This window comes from Mastacembelus armatus, chromosome 9, assembly GCF_900324485.2.
Source record: "Mastacembelus armatus chromosome 9, fMasArm1.2, whole genome shotgun sequence".
NCBI classification, from domain to species: Eukaryota; Metazoa; Chordata; class Actinopteri; order Synbranchiformes; family Mastacembelidae; genus Mastacembelus; species Mastacembelus armatus.
Genome location: NC_046641.1, coordinates 19,319,904 through 19,343,166, shown reverse-complemented (window position 1 = coordinate 19,343,166; position 23,263 = coordinate 19,319,904). Strand labels below are relative to the sequence as shown.

At 38.4% G+C, this 23,263-nt stretch overlaps 1 protein-coding gene across 1 annotated transcript; it reads right to left on the bottom strand.

The window, feature by feature from the left end:
• Nucleotides 1-4,249: 4,249 nt before the first annotated feature.
• Nucleotides 4,250-22,869, bottom strand: cabp7a (calcium binding protein 7a). Its single transcript, XM_026322032.1, has 5 exons — nucleotides 22,683-22,869; nucleotides 8,532-8,675; nucleotides 8,281-8,393; nucleotides 6,949-7,099; nucleotides 4,250-5,056 (listed from the first exon to the last, which is right to left on the bottom strand). Exons 1-5 carry the CDS (start codon nucleotides 22,789-22,791, stop codon nucleotides 4,926-4,928), a joined length of 648 nt encoding a protein of 215 aa, XP_026177817.1. The 5' UTR covers nucleotides 22,792-22,869; the 3' UTR covers nucleotides 4,250-4,925.
• Nucleotides 22,870-23,263: the final 394 nt, after the last annotated feature.

Below are 23,263 nucleotides of genomic sequence, written 5' to 3'. Positions count from 1 at the left end.
AACATGCCCAATTGCCCATTTTGTTTGTGCAATTTGTGATAAGATCAACAAAACTTCATCTAAGGGTTTATAGAGCTGCAGGTATCATGAGTATTTTTGCAACATCCTTCCTCTACCACCTATTGGACTAATGCCATATCTGGGTTTGTGGTCATATCATGAACCATGTCAGACAGACCTTGGCTTATTCTTTTGATGACACATCATGTTTTTGTTTTTTTTAAATGAAAAACATTCAAGCTTTGCCAAGGAGGGAGAGCATCTCTGGGTGCATGAATGTGGAACCTGCTGTGATATGTAGAACCTGAATGAAATCCCTGCCTTTAAGACTGATGCAATAGCATTGTTTCTGAACCTTGCAGTTGAGTAATAAAGTTACTGTGAGTCACTGATCCCACAGAGGAATCTGGGCTAAATCTGGCTCCTCTCTCTCTTTTTCTCTCCTCCTCTGGAAAAAAAAAACAAGCTTTTTTGCTTTGATGCTTTACCACCATGTAGAAACTGACAAGTGCCGCCTCTTCTTCCATTATGATGTACAGTATGTGTTCATGTGGAAATTCTTAGTTTCACCTCCATTGATCATCAGGTCATTCTGTTGTGCTGGTCATTGTTTGCTGGGTGTTTCCCCCCCCCCTCATTTTCTGTCTCCAAAGTTTTTACTCGGTACACAAAAAGATGAATGTCGTGCCAGTTATTCGCTCTTGATTACCAGTCTTTACCTTGAGGCATTCAGTAACTGATTAATGTTGAGACAAAAGAAATGAAATATTCTCTCTCCCTCTGGAGATGACACCGCTGTTGCTCATTCTTGCAAAGATTTGTGCTGCCACTTAAAACCTTAGGGGGCAAATCAACTTGAACAAAATGTTTTAAACAAGAGACAAAATAATAATTATTAGTGATCTGTTCACTAATAGCGGCATCCTTACAATGGTTAGAGCTGCTACACCATTCTATATTTGCAAATGGATTTTTTTTTTTTTCAACAAAACTTGTTGCCTATTAATTCACTCTAGTCCTATTTTCTATTTATTCGAGGATGTCTGAAGTTGTGATCTCGGTGCGTGTGTAACATGTATACCTCAGTATGTTTCTGAAGTGCTTTGGCAGAGCTTTTCTTTTTCAACTGTTTCTATTTGAGGCAACATCAGTGATTATACTGTCCCTTTTTAATCCAGAATATAGTCCTGAGAGGTTTGAATGGCTTGTGTGGCAAATATAGAAAAAACAGAATTCAAATGTGCTAGAGTTGTGTAATATAACAGAAATACATGGGTAATTTAGAAATGGCTGTAGATGATAGGCTTTCTCAGTTTGGTAGAGCCTATTTTGAGATGTAATGTTGTGTTTAGTTCAGTCAGTGGAAGTTAGAAAAAAAATGCCAAGGTGACAGTGACATTTAGAGTGAGACCTTTTCAGGTGGCTTTCTGCCAGAAAGTTAGTTGCAGTCTTGGAATGTAGAGATTTACATTCATATTAAATGTTGTTTACTAGTGGTGACAGTATATTAGAAAAGCTGATTATTACTGTGGAGCACAAGGTTTTCTGGATATAATGTCAGCTCAAAGGGTTTGACAGGGAATGTAGAAGAAATTCTGTAGAACACCCTAAAAGTGGATTCAAATCAGAGAAGCCCTTGTGAGTTGCACACTGAGTTTTTGTCTTTTTGAATAATAACTTTAGTTAGGTATTTTTCTATGACGACTTAAAGTTTCATGCTCCTGTTCTGTGTAAAGAATTTACTTACGGTTCACTTTAAATGAGAGATCCATGCAGATTCTGGAAATACACCTTTAGATGTTAGGTGTTTATTAACAAATGGACATTTCCAAAGCACATGTATATGTAGTGGTATTATTTGAGTATGTCTGTGTTGGCTATAATAGTGGTCTGTTTCAGATTGCCAGAACAGAGCAGTCTGCCCATCTCTATTGGACCTAAGAGGTATAAGAGGTGATTTTGTTGGGATAAGTGTGATAGATGGGGCCCAAAACACTCCACTAAGCCCACAGGTGTCTCAGAATGGAATAAAGCAATCCATGGATTCAGTGAACCATGAAAAATGTATCACTTTCTATGGATTTCAATCTGAAATGTCAGGATGTCAATCAATACCGCCTAACTGATCCTCAGCATTTCATGGTGCCATCTCAAGCTCTGTGACTGAAGATCTGACAAGTCAAAAAATATTTCCAAGTGCTATAGTTGGTATATGATTTTATTCATGTGAAATACCATTCCACAGACAGAGAAGAACATTGGGTGGAGTTAATGAACAGATATCACATGATCAATAAACATTTTTGCAAGATCCAGACAAGTATCAAAGTACAGTACAATGGAAATAACATTCAGTAGACTATCATCAAGTTCATACAGTTTTTTTTTTTTTTTTTTTTTTATCTGTAAAAGAAAATATATATTGATCTGTACATTTTGCTCAGGTGATAAATAATAAACCCATGACTAGTGTGTTTAAATGTAAATGCACAATTCCAAAGTTTTTAAAGAATAAGGCAACAAATTAAATTGTTCTTTAACTTTATTCCCTATGAAAATGATACATCAGTGACAGTTTATTAGACATTAATGATTGAGACTATTATCATCTCTGTCTGTTGATGTTCTATTCCTTCACATTCTTATCACAAAAATAGATAGATCTATGTTAAAGTAATTCTTTATGCCCAAACAATATGTGGAAATGGGTGAACAATCATGGCGGTGAGTTTTTGTGCGCTGCAGCACATCTTAAAGTGCAAAATGGAAACAAAGATATTTTGAGAAGATGGATTTTTCTAACCCCCCCCCCCCACGAGCATGTTCCCCACAGACTTGATGCTTGTGAGCTTCAGTGCATCTGGCAAGTTATCCCGCCCAGCTCTATGTGATCGGCTTGTCTAATTTTGTTGCCTCTGTGAAGTTCTGGTTTTTGTGTGAGATCCAAGTCTAGAGAGCGTAAGGTGAATTATTTAGAGCTCTGTACTGTGCTGTGTTTTTCAAGGGCATTTTGAAGGACTTTTTTCCCCTGTTGACATTTCAAACATGCTGTTCCTTCACCCTGTCAATTTTAGATTTTTTTAATGTGGTTTGGGGTAAGAATAAACTGTCCGTGTTTAAGGGTCTGCTGATAAAATAGTGAGTGCAATTGGCTGTGGAACTTCAGCAGGATCTTTTTGTTTTGTTTTGTTTATTTTTTTTTTTCTCAATAATTCAGCTTTCATTTTATCAGCTGTTTGGTATCTGGTGTTTTGAGAGACAGTTTTGTTGTCACAGATTCCTCCAAAGCTTTGGTTGAAGTTGCTCTATATATACAATACACATTTATAATGACACACTTTAACCCAAATGCACAATAGATGTGATGCTTCACATATTTTAATGTTTTATTGCAACAGTTTAACATTTGGCCTGTGTCAGACTTCAATGCACTGAGCAGCTTTTGACACACAGCTTTTCACTTGTCTGTCTAATCTTTGCCTCTTTGAATAAGAGGGTTGTCCCCTGTTTGAACATCAGAGCCAATGTCTCCGTTGTATTGCCGAAACCTTAATTTGAAAAGTGCTGTAGATGTTCTAGCCTCAACAGTTCGGTCCATTGGTGCTTATGTTTTTGAAGACGCATGGCGTGCTGAAAGCATTGTGAAATGTCTATTTTACATGTAGTTATTGCTCTATAGCAACGCATCCAAATGAAAAATAAACATAATTTAAAAAAAAAAAATACAGAAGATATTACATTGCTGCACATTTGTGTCCTCACTACCATCCAGATCAGTTTTAATGCATATTCTTTAAATGTTTGAGCGACACATCTGGAAGTCCTTTGCTCTTCAGCGGCAGTGAGAAATGATCATCAGGTGCCTGGTGCGGTAAAAGCTCGATAGTTTAGCAATCCCAAAATAAATTTTTACCAGCTCGTAAAGCAGCCCTTCTATTTCATGCAGCTGTATGCTTTACTTTAGCTGTTAATGCTGATACCTTGCACCAAACACAGTTGCTCACAGTTGCCATTGAGTAATAGAAAACGGCTCTGTTACACAGTCATAATGATTAATACATTGATAAGAACTTTTACAGATGTGTCAAGACGACTGTATAAATCCATGCATTTCATGCATAGATGATGGTTCATTCTCTAAGGCTTGCAAAGCCCACTGCAGAAACAGAGCATTGATTGTTTACTACATGTTTAGCCACTTTCCACTAAGTTACCTGTCCATTTGGACCTCAACAATTTTCTCCCAAGCGGTGTTAACCCACTTCAGCCTGCTCAGACTGAAATCCTGTAGCCTGTGAATGAGTGAAACCATCCTCACACTCACATGCTCCTCTGTGCATATTCATCCCATTATCTCTTGCTTTCCCAGCTATTGTTATACCCAAGTGGTTTTTGAACAATGTTGCACCACACACAATATTTCCACAACACGGTTCACTCCAGACCTGTCACAAAACACTTTCTCAGTGATACATTTTCTCCAACATCCCCACAATATTTCACAGATATCATTCTACTCGTTTCTAATTAACTGCATGATACACGGAACAAATACAAAACTGGACAGTCACTACACTTCTCTCTATAGCTGCCACTGAATGCAACACTGCTCAAATGCACATAGCTAATGAATACTAAATGTTGTCTTATGAAGAGTGATATGTATAGTCAGCTGTCCACTTTAAACATACTGCTGTCTCTTTGTATGTGAGGTCCTGTTGTCCTTAAATCACTGTAAGCTCCCAGCATGCCTTTGTCACCAAGACAGATTCCTGCACATGTACGTGTCCTTGGTGACTACAGTTACTCTGTGGTCATATCTTGGCCTGTTTTACAGTGGAGTGATTGTCTGCTAAATTAGATTTTTGAGCATTATCTTTGAGGCAGCCTTTGGGTGATGGTCAAGGCTGAAAATGTTACGGCTCCTATTTCATGCCGCTCCGCAGCACCTGATTGGCTGCGATGAGCATGACGCTGATGATGAAAGCGATAGCAAAGGCGCAGATCAGGCTCTTGCGCACACATGTTTGCTTGACTTGCTGTGTCGGGCTGGAACCTAGGGAAAATCGAAAACAAAGTGGGAGGGAAAGAGAAAAGAAATTTACCTGAAGGCCCATTGAATCAGGTGTTATTTAATGCTTGAAAGATCTGATAGTATTTTCCAAATGAAAGAGCTGATCACAAAACCTTACAACACACTGCCAGGAAAATTTGTTTTCACACCTGTACGCTGCGTAACTCGGTCTTTATTGAAATGTTGATTGAAGTTTAAAAAAACAAAAAAAGAAAACAAATAAGTGGATTGGCACCTGACGGGCATGTTAAAGGGTGCTCATCTAGATACTGGTACCTAAAGAGAAAGTTTACCTGCAGAGTCATTTGAAGTAAGAATCAGAGCAGTTGAAACAAAACCCAAAAGAAAAACTCTCATCTAGTACAAATGGATGTGATTTTGTCATAGGTTTGTAATGGCCCCAATATCCATTAAACCTGGATATTAGATATATGACCAAATAAAATCACAAAGCATCCTTGATTGTAACCCTCAGTAAATTCACCATTAAAGGAATATTCTGCCCTTTGAGACACCAATTTGCCATTTTCACTAAACCTTCAGTTAGATTGTAATGAAGAGGTGCAATTTACTTTATCACTGTATGGATGTTTTCCCTCAATCTGCCTCTACTTTTAATTCAGTTAGGAATTTTCTGCGTTTCTCAGTGACTTTCAAATGAGCCCTAGAGACCAGGGTTCTCCCGGAAGAGTCTGAGTAGGCGGGTGAAGCTTTAGCAGTAGTCGAGTCATTTTTATGGATGAGGAGAAAGCAAGAGGAGAGAGGGAGCAACATCACGTTTTGCATCATTTGCTGAAATTACAAAACAGGTGCCTAAGAGGGCACAGTGTTTCATATACTGCTAATGAGTGGCTGCAGTACATTATGATCTATTGAGTCTGCTGATGTGAGTAATTGGTATCTCTGCTGTTTCTGTGTGACTGCTGGATTTCGGTGCAAAGAGTGCAACAGTGAGGAAATCTCTAATGCATTAATATATTAATGATAATATAATTGTATTTTTAAAAAATAATTTAAAAAAAAAAAAAAAACACTTTTAGACATTTACTCCTGAGGAATGTTGATTAGGTTTGTTGGGCCACAATTCCAAAAGCATTATCACTTCTATAATAAGATATATCTTATGTACCATATGGTGTTTCATAATGGATATATCATTTTTCACATGCACCACTAAAAGCTACATCATCTGTGATGCTGTTTAATGTCTCCCAAATCACAAACCCCTCACTTAACTTTGGCAGGGTCTCATTGCACCGTGAATTATTTATTTCCTTGATTTATCCACGTCTAAGGTTTTAATATAGTAATAGAAGGTAAACTCCCACAAATAACACAGTAACAATTTCTCCAGTTGAGTTTCAGCCAGGACTTTCTGTGTGTCATGCCCCATCTCTTTTCTGTCTGTATCTCTACTGTCAATTCAAAATCTCACCCAAAAAAGACCCAGCAATGTGTGGCTCCCCGTAGGCGACGCAGGTGAAAGCTGTTTGCAGCTGTTTAGAATCAATATGTTATTTATAGAGGGATTATGTTACTGTTGAATTTTTTAATGTTAGCTTTGACCAATTCAGATAAAAATCCCAGCCACATTCACATCCACTGTATTTGGGTGGCTGTAGAAATCTCAGTGGCAGATAGTTCAAAATACTGGCAAATAAAAATGAAATATTCCAAAATCTTTAGGTGAAGTAGCCATTTTAATACTTAACATCCACTGATGAAATATGGACATGACAATAATCTAGATTTGGTAGTTATCAATCTTCAACAGGACTGTGAATTTATATCCCCAGATTGTCCCCAAAATTGTCCTATAAATGCAAAGATTTTAAAAACAGGAGGTTGTTAAAGTGTAGAAGGTTCTTCCTTACTGTCTATATCCACCTGGCAGTCCTCAGGGTTCTCTATGTGGTTCTCCTCAGTCATGATGATGTTCTCGATGTCTTTCATAGAAAGGTGATCACAGAAAGTGTCGTACAGAAGCCTCTTCAGCTCCTCCACTGTCAACTTCTGCATGTCGCACTGGAGATATATACACACACATATAAATGCTAAGACAGGCATTTACACACACATGCACACAAGCATAACAAAAGAATAGCAACAGTTACAGTGTATAAAACATTTAATCAGATTGAAGATATAATACATATTAATATAAAGTATTATTGGATGTGTTCAACTCTAAGTTGACATTTGATCAAAATACAAGATCTGCTCAGTTTAATTTTGTATTGGATGGTTAGGTTGTGTGGTTTGTCTATTGGACAAGCGAGTTCAAACAAGTGAAGTTTAAATAGTGTTGGGTAATTTAATCCGTTGAAACGCATTCAATTTTATATTCTAGTTATATGTTTTGTCTGTAAACTCATATTCTGTATATAACATAAAGTAGCAAAACATGAAAATGTTTAGGTAGTACCTCTGAGTTGAGTTTTTTTATAGTAAGTGTGCGTTGTCACATTGCAGTACTGGAAATATGTAAATTTATTGAAAAAAAAACAAACAAAAAAGAACAACAAACACAATTCTTGCACAAAATCCAATCCAATGCTGTGACTATTTGGAAAGCTCATGTGTTTTTCATTGTTAGCTCAGCCTGAGCCTCAGCTCACAAGTGTGACCAGAGGCTCTGTGTGGTCTGTTCAGCAGCACGTGCTTGATACTACTGTTTTATAATGATATGTGAAGCTATGAAGCCTTTGCAACAGCCCCTGGGGTTTTTGACTCTTTCTTTTTTTTTTTTTTTTTAACATTGACTGCAGCAAGAATTCCCCTAAATCCCCTCTCTATCACACAGACACTCCGGCAGTGTTATCACATAATACAACAAAGACGACTTTGACAAAAGCGTCATTCCACTGTCAAAATGAGCAGCTGATTATCTAATGAGGTGTCAGTAAATAAATGATCTATTTTACATAAAATTACTTTAATCTTCAAAGTAATAAGACTGTCACCACACAAAGAGGCAGTGATATCAAGTCAAAGTCTTGATGAGGGACATAGTTCTTAAGGGAATCCAAATCTCTCCAGATTAAAATCCTCCCTCCAACAATCCAATAAATGTGGCAATAAAAACTTGTTATACTTCAGACTCATACAGTCTGAATGTGTCTGTGCCTGGAGGTTTGCTACAGCTGCGACTCTGCTGTCTATCTCCTCTCTAATAGGCATGAAATGAGTTGCTGAATAATGAGCACCTTCCAAAAAACAGAGTCAAAGTCAGTGCCGTTGAACTTATCTGGCAACCCGGCTGCTGTCAGCTTTGGGCCAAGAAGAGTGACAAACTCCTCAAAGTCCACTTGGCCATCGCCTGTAGAAAAGAGAGACAGTTGTTTATTGTCACTGGTTTTATTGCTTACTACAGTCCAGTTTATTAGGCAAATAGAGAGTAAAGCTTTGGTATTCTGTGACTTAAGACAATAAAATCCAAGCTGGGAGTCTTCCTCACCATCCATGTCCAGTCTCTGGATGATGACTTCCAGCTCCACCTCGTTTGGCATGTAGCCCAGGGACCGCATGGCCATTCCCAGCTCCTGCTTTGAGATGAACCCATTCCCATCGCGGTCAAACACTTTGAAGGCCTCACGGATTTCTGCAGAGAAGAAACAAACACGCATCCGCTCTAAAGACTTATGACAGAGCAGGATATGAATGTGGGAAATGTTTCACGTGCCCAAGACACATTAGTTTTGCCACATCAATGCTTGTTATATCACATTGGGCAGCTCGGGAAATTCAACCAGTGACAAAAGAAGGCCCTAAATAAAATATATTTACCCTTGAACAAAAAGCTGAGATCATAACAAACTATCAACATTTTAAAAACTAGTACTCTCTGTCTTCCTTGTATTTTAAGTTTTATGGGGATGAACCAAAGTCTTCAAGTCATCAAGTATTATTCCTTTACCTGCCAAACTCTAAAATGCTTTAATAGCAAAAATAACCATAATAAGAATATGTCCTGTCATATGACTGATATATGATTCCCAGTAATTCCCAGCAATAATTTCTTAGGCAAGTGCAATTTAGTGATAATTGCAACAGACATTAAAAACCAATTAAGACATTAAAATGTCACAAATTAAAACAAATGTTAACATAATAAAATCAAATAACTCCCTGTAATTCTGACCGTATTAGTAGTGTAGTGCTACTATTATTATGTTTAAAGTAGCTTCACAGCCAAAAATGGCTGCAACAAAATGACTAATATGTGGATGCTGAAGAACATTTAGTATTTAGCAAACTGTAGAGATCCAAATGTTTGCTTCAGGACCCTGTGATGCTCATGTTTCTTTGTATTTGTTGGATATGTACGAACTGAATAAGCTCTTGGGTCATGGCTTGTTTTTGAAGTCTGTCTCTCGACTCCCCTCTTTCTGGAAATCATCTGTAGCTTTTCATATATTTATAGCTTGTTTGTTGCTTGCTGTTTGCAAATTTTAGTCATTTTTCCCACTTGGGTTGAACACTACAAATTGTTAACAGACAGTGTTTCAAACCGGAGGTATGGAGTTGGAGCAACCTGAGCATTACCAGGCAGGGAGGGTCTAATGAAAACATCTCAACGAGTGAAATCACTAAACTCTGTCCGTGCCCAAAAGGTTTTTGTTCAGTGGCTTTCCTGGCAATTTCAGTCTGTTCATCTAGTGATTTAACAGAGAATTGCAGTGGGTTTTTATGTGTAATAATTCAGTGCTGGAACACAGCTTGGAAGTAATACTTTGTTTCAGCTTTAATGTGATACTTACTAGAACCTCCATTTCTTCAGGCTGAATAGCATCCATTTTATGAAAGAACCCTGCTCTTTTTCTGTTATTCTTCTTGTTATTGTTTGATGAGTTTGGCATTCATATTGTGTTGCTGGTAACAGTAGTAGTTAATGAAAGCTTCCAGATCTGTTAAATGCTCATCTATGAAATGATTCTTTCTGGCTTTAGAGAAGCAGATGAATTTTAAGTGTGGGCTGATCTGTGCTTTAGTTTTCATCCATAACAGTAGCAGCTAGCTGCTCTTCCTCTAAAACACAATTATGATGAATCTTACACTGGTTTGGTCATGCAACATTAACGCTCATCCTAATTCCAGAATTTGCTTGAAACTAGTCAATTTAAGAACTTAAATTTGTCTAAACGGCATAAAAATCTCCACCAATTTTGGCCATGTGCAAAACTAATTCACAGCAGTAACCGTAACCTTTAACATGATTCATTAATCAAACACTGGTTATTGGACAGGTAGAAACAGAAGGACTAGAGCTCCACCATGCACTAATAGACAAAACACCATTACCTACAAACTCAAATTTTAGCAATACAAAGTCCAGTCAGTAATGCTGGACATAATTTGAACTCCTCAGAGGAAGAGTATAATAATGCCTGAGCTGCATCATGCTGGTACAGAGCCATCAGCACTACAGAAAAGCTTTAAGCATTTCAATCCTCTGTTCAGACAATTTACATACTGTGTTTCCCTCTTCTTCTCTGCTTGTTTACCCTTCATGAGCTACTGAATCTCTGAACTAACATCCCCAACTGAGTCACCTGCAGTTTTAGATCCGTCGCATCTTCATGTCAGATGCCTGATGAGGGCACAAAAGAAAGCAGGGAGGGACCTTAAGATAGCAATGATGCACAACATAAATCTTCAGGAAATCATGTTATCACATGTTTTGTAGTCCAATCCAGCATTGGTTGCAACAAGAACCTTAAAATGCTGAGAAAAGATGAGTCTCTAAATAAGAAATTTGTAAACCTGGTTATGAATGAATCGCAAACTAAGGAACGCCATTTCCACTTAGTGCCTAATTTGTCTCTGTTTCAACAGCTATGTATTTTGGCAAAATAAAAATTTGAATGTGAATTTAAATATCTTCTCTGTTTACAGCCTATTAGATGTTATTTAGTCACTGTGGTGATGTACTAATTCTTATCAATCCCCTGCAAAGCCTAGAGTCTTGTAAATGGGAGTTGCTGCTCCTATGATTTACCGGAGTGTCAGAACAGCGACAAATGGCCGAGCCTCAGGCCAAAATCGACAGTGTGACAGTCCGTGACAAATATTTCAGTTGAAAAACAAAACATAAATATCAGTGATGGCAGGAAACAGTGTATAGCATTCTGCGTATAATGTGGGAGCAGAGCTTCAAGGAAACGTCCACAGAATAGAAACTGTGCCACAGGGACAAGGGTCCGTGGCAATCACGTATTACAATGGATTACATCTGAGCATGCAATTTATAAAACAAATGATAATTTGTTAGTGGCATTCACTGCAGCTATTTTTGAAGCTGCCTTTACCTACGAAATGTCTAGAGATACAGTTTGAATCATTGAGAGCCTCCAGCTGTGTTATTTCCTGTACTTCTTTCCTGGATGAGCTCTTATAGTTTATAGAATAACAATACCTTAGTATCCACCTGAGGTCCCTGCTCCATCTGTTTGCTTTACAAAAGGGGTTTTCCAGTAGAAACTCACTGGGAGACAAAAAAAAATCAAAAGAAACAAACAAAAAAAAAAGCGTTGCCTCTTTGCAGGAGGCAGACACACTCTTAAATAAGGTGCCAAAACAGTTTTAGGAAATACTCGGTCTCCCTGCAAAGCTTTATTTATAGATTAAAGGCCAAGGTGAACTAAATATCCTGACTGGTGAGTAGTGTTTGCTATATTTGATATAAAAAGTTGGGATTGTGTAATAAAATAGAGGCACAATTTGTGGTGGGAGGATTTTATACTCTCAGCTGTAATTTACAGAATACAGATGCCATAGTGCAGCACTGGCTAGAAATATAATGATTAGCTTATCCAGTCCAGTGAGACACACAGCCGTAAAGCTGGAAAACAGTATGTAGAGCCATAACACTTGGCTGCGCTTGAAATCAGGACAAAGTACAACTACAATGAACTAACAAATCTCTGAAGTAAAGCAGACAATGCATAATCCCCACTTTAACAATTTATCAAGAGACTGACTAAACATCCTCTAAAATAATTAATTTCTCGTTTTGACCGCACGCCACCCAGATAGATAAACTCTCAAAGAGATAGTACTTAATCTGTTGTCCCCGGGAGAGGGAACTCTATTCTTCCTGTTTCATGTCTGTGAGCCTGAAATAGGCCAGATTCAAATGCATGCCTAACTACTGTAACTGAGAAACCACCACTGTCAAAATCAAATATTCTCTTTGCCTAAATGTAATTGAGTGCTCTAATAAAAGACTTAATACCTCTGATATTGGTATGGTATGATAATACATATGGCCTGAATTATCCTGACTGATCAAAAAGAAGCAGATGACAAAATCTACCTATTGCCCATTCATAAATAGGTCTCAATATATGTACAGTAATTAAAGCAGCAGTAGAACTACATCATTGCGATAAAAATGATTTTGTCCAAGCAGTGCTTTAAAACTCACTGATAAACAATGCTAGAAGACTGGAATAAAATCAGAAATGAGAGGCTGAACTTACAGAATATTTGACATTTTTGACAGACTAATCTAAATGATGATTAATTTGTCCCTTGTCATGTTGGTTTCTGGGCTCATTGTTTCAGCATTATGTGAAATCCCACTGTCCCACTGGGGTTTTTTTTTTTTTTTTTTGCTTGACCCACAATGTTCTGTAGTTTCATCAGGCTAGAACTTCTGCAATTAGTTCATCTTGAAAAGTCAGGAATTAACAAGAATGTGCAAAAAATGAAGTTCCCATGTTTGTTAAAGCCAAATTTTCTGTTTGTGGCGAGGTTTAGGTGACACAAGAACTTTGATTAAATATAAATAAATCTGTTGTGTCTTGAGCAACTGGGAGGGTTTTTGATGAATCAGTGTGAACTTTCCCTAACCCTGACCAAGGGCTGTAGTGTCTACACATGAACACAAATATTTAATAATTCATTGAGCCATAATTATCTTTCTTTCAAAACGTATTTGCGGATGCATATTAGTTGTGTATAAAATATTTTTTTAGATGTAGAAGCTGCTGCTGTTGGGTTTTCCACTTGGTGTGTGGGACCACGGCTCCAACAGGGAGGTGTGAATATTTTTGCTGAATGCCTGTGGTATTTGTTTGATGTGCTGAGGTGCTTGTTGGCCTTCAAAGTTGTGATACTGTGTGGTCCCCTGGGGTGTGATTCGACAGAGGATGAAAAGCCCACGTTAAGATTGTGAGCTGTGAGAGCCAAGTGTCTGAAGATGAACTCCCACGTGAGAAAGGTGCTGTGTACTCCTTCGCACTTCCATACACTGCTGTAAGTGAATGAATTACATTTCATCCTCGCTGCAGCACAGAGATGCTGTACAGTCTGAAGTGTACGCAGCAGACAAAGCCAAGAATCACAGGGAAACAGAGCCGACTCATTCAGACAAATAGACAATGCTTGGTTTGATGGCAAGCATGAAACATGGATGACAGAGGTCATAACAGCCTCCTTCTGTTTTCTAAGGATATAATGATGAAATGAACCAGATTTTGTGAATGTCATTATCTTTTGGCTGCGTATATATAAAGAAACAAGTAATCAGAAATTTAATGAAGCCTCCTCATCCTCATAGAAAAACGCATCACATGGGAAATATTTATTTGGACTTTTATTGCATGCCTGGAGCAGAGCTTTACCTCTTTTCAGGCTAAATTTAGTATCATTGAAAACTTTTCCTAATTACACAGACTGCACGTTGAGCAGAACAGGCTAATGCCAGGGGTTTTGTAATGAAGTGTCCGTGAATGCAATCCAGGGCTTGTTTTGGGGAACCAGAGATCTTCTTTGCCTCAGTCAGACCTGTATATGGTCAGGGCTATAGAGCAGTAATTACAGCACACCCACTCTTTATATAAGACCTTATCAGTGTGAGGAAAAACACTGCTTTGCTGTGTGTGTGGATGAACCTTGAGTGACTATTTTTAAACACCCATAGCAACCTTAATCCATCTTTAGCTGGATATGGCCCATTTGGGCACCCAGAAGATTTGAATATTACCGTGAGGCTTCTAACAAGGCTCTGGAGTACTAAAAATGAATATATGGTAGACTCTTCGTCTGTGTTAAGGGGGGAAATATCTTGGGTTAAGCTAGAAACTGCTCCCTCCATTATGAAATGAAAAGCACTTGAACCTAACGTCCACAGAGAGAAACAGCAAAAAGAAAAGGAAAAAAAAAAGAGCAGCTGGAAAGGTCGATGTAGTTTGTCCTGAATAAGAAACAATCCTCCAGCCAACTTCTTAAACCCCACTTGACCTTGAATGATTGAATTCAGTGAGAGATTGTGAAATTTTAGCCAGTCTGTGTTGCTTCTCACTTTTCTTTTCCAATAGCAAAAGGTCTGTCTCGTTCATGTTTTCATCATCACAGCCAATAACAAGCTGAGCCAGGTCCAATATCCACAGGGCAAAAACTTAGGAGAAGCATCTCAAACAAAGGTCAGATGTGAACAATCAGAAGCCTCCAATGTGCATTAAAGCTCCTCCAACACTCCCTCATCAGTTCCACTACGTTAACAGTATGTACTCGCTTATAGATGTAGTTTTTCTATCACTGGATTTTGTTACTCTCTGGTGTCGACTTTGCAGCATTGTTCATCAAAGGGAGGAAATATTACTCAAGAGAAAAAGCACTTCACCTTCCAGAGCTCATCACAGTTCATTTCACAGGTAATAAAGTCTGCTGGATCCTCTCCTTCATGGCAATCGATCAAAATGGAAATAAATGGCTTAACTTTAACCTTCCCGACAGCTGTAATCACAGCACTTGATGATATTTCCCGCTAATCTGCACCACACGTTTTCCATCCGAACCCGATTTAGCAAGGTTGGATGTCATACCGGATTAAAGCAACTGCTTAACTGGGAATTTATATAAGACATCAGTTGTTGCATGATCTGTATATCAAACATTAATTGGTCACTGTGGTAAGGAAAAAAATAAATGCCACATTTAAGACTTTAACTGATTCACAGCATAAGAATTGCACACATCTTTCAGAATGTATATGTAAACCATGTTTTTCCAAATGGGGAATATTTTGATATCACTGTCATATCTGTTTAGTAAATAAGAAGCTACCCATGAGTAGTCAGCTAGCTTACCTTCATACCAAAATTATATCATTGCACATTATTGAGGTAATTTACATCTTTTTTGTTTCATGCTAACAAAACTGATGTGTAACAAGAAATCCCTGCCTTACAGGGGGTGTTTGTTACCTTTTCTTTGGTTAACTGTCATAAAACAATGAAATATATCTTTTTACACTTTATTTGCACTTTTAAACAAACAAAATTTGGTTAATAATGAGTTTTAGAGGTGCAGCTAAGACAGACAAACAGAAATAAAACCTCTGGAGCAGTTTTACTATACAGAACACCTGTGGCTCACAAGCTGTTTCAGTGGGTCACTTCACCCTTGGAGAAACTGTTCTTTTCTGTTCACATCTTTTTCACTGTTTGTCAGGTAGAAGTATTACTCATCCAGACAGGTGATACAACCCAGAGAACCATTTTCAAATCCATTTCTGCCTGCCTGTCTGTCTGGCAGATTGTAAGACGGCTCTCCATCATCAGTAGAGTGGGAACGTTAAGGATTGAGCAGAGTAATGGGAAAACTTGCAAAGTGAGATTTATTATTACTCTCACCCTGATTGTAACCTACACCCCCTGCTATACATCTATAATGTCATGAACCATTTCCTTAATGTTTCTGCCATTGCTTGTTTTTCGTTAACCACTTGTACTTTATTTTCTTTGGTGGTTCAGGCAGATTATTATTACAGCTGTTGTTTCAGTGCGATTCCTTCACCTTCCCTCCACACTGAGGCAACGTTATCTCACTATCCTACATCAGGTTTAGACAATAAGAAGTCACAAAGTGAAATTCTGGCACAAAGCGTCACCTGTTTGCAGACATCACTGAAAAGTTTTGCTAATCACACGCGGGTTTCACTGCTAATGCAGTGAAGTGCCCTTAGATGTAATTCAGATCTTGATTTGGGAGCTGGAGAGCCTGTGTGTCAAGTAGAGCTTTTTGATATGGCCCTTGAGAAGTTGACAGCGAACTCTGAGTACAGCACAGGCTTTGCAGGCGTTTAACTTTGGAGTAATTTAACAATTACAGCATTTAGTGCTGTTGATGCCTCATGTCTTTCTTCTTCTTTGTTAATCATTAACAAAAGCTGTCTGAATTATAAACTGGTGTTTGCTAGACGTCCTACAATGTCAGAAGGATTTGAAAGGCATAAAGTGAAAATGTAATGATGATGGCAGTGGAAAAACACTTTATGTATCAGTTTGATTCACTTTTTTCTTTATGTTTCATTATTGCTTGAGTGAGTGAATGCTTTGGTGAAAAAATTGTAGGAAGATATGAAAAGCTCTCATTCATGTAAGGGCCAACAAATTGTTTGGAGGACCCAATTTAAGACCCAATTTTTTTTAAATTTTTTTTTTAAATTCATGAGCACAATAATTGAACTAATCCTAGCTTCTAATAAGCCAATAACTGAAGTGCACAGAAGAGACAAATAAGTCTGTTTTTTTTTTTTTGTTTTTTTTGTTTTCTCTAAAAATGAGCCAACATATCTGCTGCCATTATGACTGGGCATTTTGTTATGTGCTATTGCCCAAATCCTCTGTGCAGCATATGCTAAAATGGTGTCAGATGACCCCTTGGAAGTACACCTCCACAACGCCCACTGATTCTGCACCGGCAATACGTTATGCGCATAATTTCTGTGTTGCCAAGCAGATGCCAGTGTCTTTATATATCTTCATTTGTATTCATGTAAGTATTTCCAAAGGAATAGGAGTCAAAACTCCACCTCAGAGCGAAGGAATGAGTCAATGTTTTCTGCTGCAGCTACAGTAGGAGTCGTGCAGAAACATCAAAACTTCCTTGCAGGCAGTTTATGCTGTTATGAACACAGTGGTGTCAATGTTTTTTTAAAAGCTGTCAGTCAAAGTGATTTGCAAAGTCCCAAAGACTCTGCCAAAGGAATGACTAAAAATATTGAAAAAGAAGCCCCAATGGTATATGTTAGATTTTTACTACTGAAAGAAAATGATACTTTCAAAAGTAAAATGCATCAGGGAAGTGTCGATGTCTTAAGAAAATATTCTTAAATGCATATTTATGACTCTAGGAGACACATGAGGGGAAAAAAAATCTCCAATTAGTCCTATCTACAAGCCAAGAGCACTGTCTATCAGAGTCTGATCATCCAAATATGCAGATTTCGCCCGCTTGAGTTTTATTAGTTGGTTTCCTGTTACACTTTTTGTTTCTACTCTGGTACAAATCAAACTAATCCTGAGTCATTACGGCAACTACCTCAGTTTATTTACTTTATTTTGTTCACTGGATTTGGTTTCTGATAGGATGTATGATCCAGCTGGAATAACTTAATATAGTATCTGTGGACAAATCAGCAGAAATTATTCAGTCTGATTTAAATGATTCTTTTGAGATTCCAGCTTAACTATTTACTGTTTAGTGATCCAATAAGACCTCCAGTAACTTTTCTGACATGGGGAAAAATGTTGGAAATGTAACAGAAGAAGAACAAACAATCAGCTAGAGTGTTTACATAACTTATTTTCCTACTGAACATATTATTCAACGTTTAAACCACCCATTCATTTCCAGTTCCTTCCCAGTCTGTTTTGATTGAGATGTCACATGATTCATTTTTTTTATTCTGATTTTGCTATTATTCCAGTTGGATCCAAGTGAATGAAAGGCCCCTTAGTGTGCCACAAACATGAATAAACAGAAAAAAATTTGTAGGCTGGATTGATTTCGACAGTTACTTGGTGAGTTAAAAATATCCCTTGAGAGATTTTTCCCTGCTGGGGTTCTGTTACACGTTTGGCTCAGGATTCATGTTTCATTGAGTGATTAAAAGAAGGCTCTCATTGCTGAATGAATCCCCCTGGAACTGAGTGTACAATATAGATAAAGATGTTTAGGGATGTGAAACAATCAGTTTGGTGTACAATGTTATTGTAATCTGAACAGTATTTGACAGTAATGGGTCCATCTGCTGATAAAACGATTCTCTTTCAAATATATTGTCCATCATCTGCATATGTTGCTGCATTTGTTGAATATTGTGAATGTGGAAAAAAGTGACTGAGACAATAAGAATAACTAGCATATTACATAAATTTTTTATTGTGAAATCATTAATATTTGTGGCTGCTACATCTTCTCTAATAAAAGGGAGCAACAGCTGTTCCTGACTTTAGGCATAAAAATTCAGTTATTAGACAACAGGTGAATTAGCATCTTTTTCTAGCAGCTTGCTCATGTGTCTCAAATGGATAAATCACCATAATGTCATATTTTTCACTAATTATGAATAAAATCTCTGTTCACACCAAATGCATGAAGCTGTTCTGAGGTTTTCTGGACAAAAGGCAAAAGGCTCAAAGCTACACCTTGTTGTAAATGAACTCAAGGTAGAAATAAAAATATGCATCATGTATTGTGAAAGTGAACTTTTCTATGCGGCTCTACAGGTCTAAACAGCAGGAGAGGTTTGGGACACTGAGAAGGAAAGTCAGGGCAGATTTGAACTGCTAAGATAAATAAACTGCACTGATCATAACCTTGTTGAAAAGATGCAAACATTCTGCTCCTGTCTTATCTTTTGCCTGTGTCTACAGGAAACTACTGGCATCTGTTTACATAAGCCTCACTCTGGGACCAGTTACAAATGCTTTAAGCTCAGCCCAGGGACTATTTTGAATCTGCTTCCAATAGGGTTGTTGTTAGGCAGAGGAAATTGGCTACCCACTTAATTCCACCTGCAGTGATATTGACACTGAGCTGTGTGTGCGTGTGTCTTTTAGTGGTGGAGGAGCTCCTCTAATATGACCAACTGTTTTTTTTTTTGTTTTTTTTTTCTCATCCCTCTTGTGTAGGAGGGGAAATGGAGAATATGGAGTCCGATTCAATTTATGCTCACATCATTGTACATTAAGGTACTTGCTACCACCCTTAACCTTCCACCACACACACACACACACACACACACACACACAGGCTTATTGAGCATTGGAAAAATAGCATATTGTTTCCGATTATAGCTTTGACAGCCTTCTCAGCCATAAAGTATGGTGCCATTGCCCATTCTCCAGGGTGTTCAAGCCAGTAATTGAAAATCAAGTCCTTGGCTATGCGTGTCAGTAGGGCTTGAGCCTCCTGTCCTAATACATGCATTCACACACACATACTCAGTAATGTGCAATTTCGTTTCATGACAAAGCCCTGTCTCTCTGACAGCCAAGCTGATGTATGTGACACTTCAGACTTCCGGCCAATTCTCGTCCATCTCTCAAGAGATGAGAGTAGAGACGAGACATGGAGATTGTCTCTTGAGCAGTGAGCTTCTCAACAACATGTTGTTTATGAAACGCCACTGCTGTCAGAATCTGATCGACAGGCACTTAAAATTGTTCCCTGAATATTATAAGTAAAAAATCGACTGTTGTAAATATCTGCAAACCAGGAGACTCAAGAAGAAACAGGTGACTTTACTTTTTCATTTAAACTCACTTCTGCATGTGTAAAAAAACTAAGAAATGCAAAAGCTACCTTTTTTTTTTTTTTTACTTAAAATCAAATGCTGTATCTGTGAAGAGACTGCATATAGGGCCTGTACATTTGATAAAGGTACCAAAATGTAGAAATGACCATAAAGCCTTGCTGTAACATTAAATATTGACTACGTATGAACAAATACATTTTCCTTTTTTGCCAAAAAGTCATTCATATACAATACAAAAAAGTCATAAATGTTATTTTGTGTTCATAAAATCGCAGAAAAGTTTGACTTTGTTAAAAAAAATCTCCAGAAACAGAAATCCTAGTAGTATTTTGGATTTCACATTGTAGCTCTTTATAACAGACATTGTCAACACTTAATTGCAAATATAGAACAGATACAAATCCATTGTATTTGACCGTGTTTCAGAGCTCAGGGCTCTAAGACCCGAAACAGAAGTAATTGCAGATATTGGAAACATCCTCAGTTGAAAATAATGTTATGAGCAATTGTCATAAAATGAGGTATAATTATGAAATAATATTAAAGCAAAGATCCAACAGATAAAGTGTGTCCAGTAAGGAGGTAATGATAAAGCACAATAGTGTTTGGAATGAAAATGTGTTACGATGCCAGCTGCTCACTTGTACTACTGTCCTCCAAAAAATACAAGGAACTACAGGAGTGTTTCCAAAAGCTCAGTGTTCTTAAGACATAGTATTTATGTTGCTACTTCTATGAGCTATTAATAAACAAACCAATCAGCCCTGTCATATTTATATTTTGTCTATATTGTGTGGCCTAGCAGGGAAAGCTGTGTATTGAAGTTCCTCTCTTGACAACAACAGTCAACAGTCAATCTCCTCGGTGACACTACCTTTAAAGTCTGCCAGTTTCACAACCTGTAAGACATCCCTCACACAGGAACGCTAATGCTCTACAACAGCTGAAAAAGCCTCTGTCCCTGCTGTTAGCTGTGCATTACCTCAGGCTCACACAGGCTCTTCTCAAATTCTCCACAGAGCATCCCATTGCTTCTCTGGGCAAACTTCCACTATGCATTAAGCTGTAAATCCCAAACATCTCACTTTGTCTTGTGATTGAGGGACATCAGCTACAGAGCACGACTGGATTTGAGTAATTAAAGTCCAGATGAAGAGTTTGTTTATTTCACCCAGCGCTAAGTGTGTATTAAATTGGGAAGGTGGAACGAAAATTGAGACACTTCAAACTCAACAATCACAGCTTGTTTTGTTTTTCTCAGTATAAGTGAGGGAAATGTGAGAAACCCAGATTTTTTTTTTGTGCTGCTGCTGTGCACAAATATATTCCTGTCATATTTCTGTCATATGTCTTTAAACAGGAAATCTTGTGTGACAAGAAAAACACTGAGTGATGCAATGATATAATCATGAGCATGACATTATACAAAGATCACTTTTGGCACTGACATGTTGACACTTATTTCATCATTGCTCACTTTGTTTGGCAGTGACGAATACACTGGCACCTTAAACAGACCTAGTCTATCTAGCACCAATTCCTGTGTTTGGATTTTTTTTTTTGTTTTTTGTCTTGTTGCTTTTGGTGAAGTATGTGGTTTGAAGCAGGTGTTGTGTACGAGGTGCTGAGGCTGTTCTTTAGAAACATTTTGAAGTCAAAGCCAATTCATATTTTTGCTCTACCACTTTTTTCATCAACAACCTCAGCACTCGGGAGCATTTCTCTGCATGCTATCCTTGTGTGTACATACACTGCAGATACACACCTTTATGTGTATGTGAGTGTGAGGGAGAGAGAAGGGAGTGTGTGTCTGGGTACCCTTAAATGTGTGCAGGTCTTGGCTCAAGTAACAGTTAATTTCTAACCTCTCCCTGGGAGATTCTGCTCCAGCACCCTCTGACTTCCCACTAGACCCAGCTCGTCTCTAACTCACACACATGTATTACACTGAGTGTAATCACAAATGCACCATTTTAAAGACGTGTGTACACTGATCTGACTGCAAAACAGTCCAGTCTTTCAAAAATGTTTACACTATGAAGGTAACAAGGATGAGATGTGCACTGAACAAATGCGTCATCTGCCTTACAGGGTCACTGCAATGAAAAACATGGCAATAACGCAGCAAATTAGTCATCAAACATGGAACCAGAACAATACCTCTGGCTTGCCTGGATGATAACGTGCATAGACGTTGCAGGATCACTTTGCTCCAGCCATGAAAATTCCCAGAGGATTTAGTGAAAAATCAAATTGCTCTGAATAGTTGTCATGTGTCAGCGTGCTTGTTGAGGGATGACACTTCTTTTCCTATCAGATGCCACTGCAGTGCTGTAGAGGTGGAATGTGTGTATTGATGTCGAAAGATTACTGTATTTGCAGAAAACTTTTTTTAATCAAGCGAGTCTTTACCCTGCATGTTGGATGGCTCATTTAGCAGCTGTGGTTTAAAAATTTTACAGTCCCCTGAAAAGAAGAGATATCAAACACTTTGGACCATTTTATCATCAGAACGTCTGTGGGGCCAGACTTCTGGGCCATTGAAATCAGATTTCCATAAAAAAAAATTCCAGCTAGGAGCTTCTGGTTAGAGCCAGTCCATCATTACTGCCCTCAAGAAACAAGACTTTATGGCAGAGAGGGTGCAGAGATGCCATATCTTTTTAACCAAATCAGCTCCACACTACACTGTGTAACCCTTTAAATAAGCTGCAAATCTGTATTTTCAATCAGTGAAGGAAAATGGAAATAAAAACAAGTCAGCTTATCTTTGTGGAACATATAAAGTGATTATTTTTCAATCTGTTTCACATGTTAAGATCAGAAATCGGGGAATGTGACAATAAAACAGGCAGTTGTAAGCTGGAAATCAGCCTTCAGATCTGTGCCTGTGCTAATTCAGAGCTTTCTGAGCGCTGTCCAAGGTGCTGACCGCGCGTCTGTTTGAATGAGCTGCACTGCAGGAGCACACACACTGACACAACATTTGCCTGGTATAAATAAAACAAATCCTGCGTTTCTTAGGAGCCTTGAACACTTGAACAGGCAACATCTCACCTTCAACCTCGTCTTCAGGCAGGTTCACCGGGGCGCTGTATGAGAGGATATCAGGGATGGTGCAGATCCCCCGGTACATCAAGGTGGAGGTGACTGGATGCATCGGCATGGCTGCGACCTTTGGCTTCCACCTGTGCCCTCGTCATACAGAAATATCTACAGAGACGATCCCAACTTCCCCCCACAGATACCTAGGGAAAGGAGTAGCGAGTCCATGGGTGGGGGTAGAGTGGTGAGGCGGGAAACGCTGGATTCCGCAGCGTGTCACCCAAAATCTGGGTTTTTGTCAGTGAATGAAGAGCAGAAAAATGTAGGGGCTGTCTCACCTCATTGATGTTTTTGTCTTTTTCTTGAAAGTCAATAACACACAAAGTCAGCAGAACGAGAACTACCTCAACCCGAGACGATCCGCACGCATGCACATCACCGTCAACCCAGACACGCACCACATCGGAGGCAGGGCTAATTAGTGCAGGCTGTTTGTCTCTATTGTAAACCAAACAATGGGCACACAAATGTGCAGGTTATCAATCCTCTGACTGTATTTTCAGTCCCAGGCTTTGTCTGCCGAGAGCAGATTC

Bases quoted from the DNA above. Each gene is read 5' to 3' on its own strand.
- cabp7a (XM_026322032.1), bottom strand. From the start codon at position 22,791: ATGCCGATGCATCCAGTCACCTCCACCTTGATGTACCGGGGGATCTGC. The intron at 8,676-22,682 runs GTGAGATGTTGC...TCTTCTCTGCAG, and splicing joins GCCTGAAGACGAGGTTGAAG to AAATCCGTGAGGCCTTCAAA. The intron at 7,100-8,280 runs GTGCTCATTATT...ATATATCTCCAG, and splicing joins TTGACTCTGTTTTTTGGAAG to TGCGACATGCAGAAGTTGAC.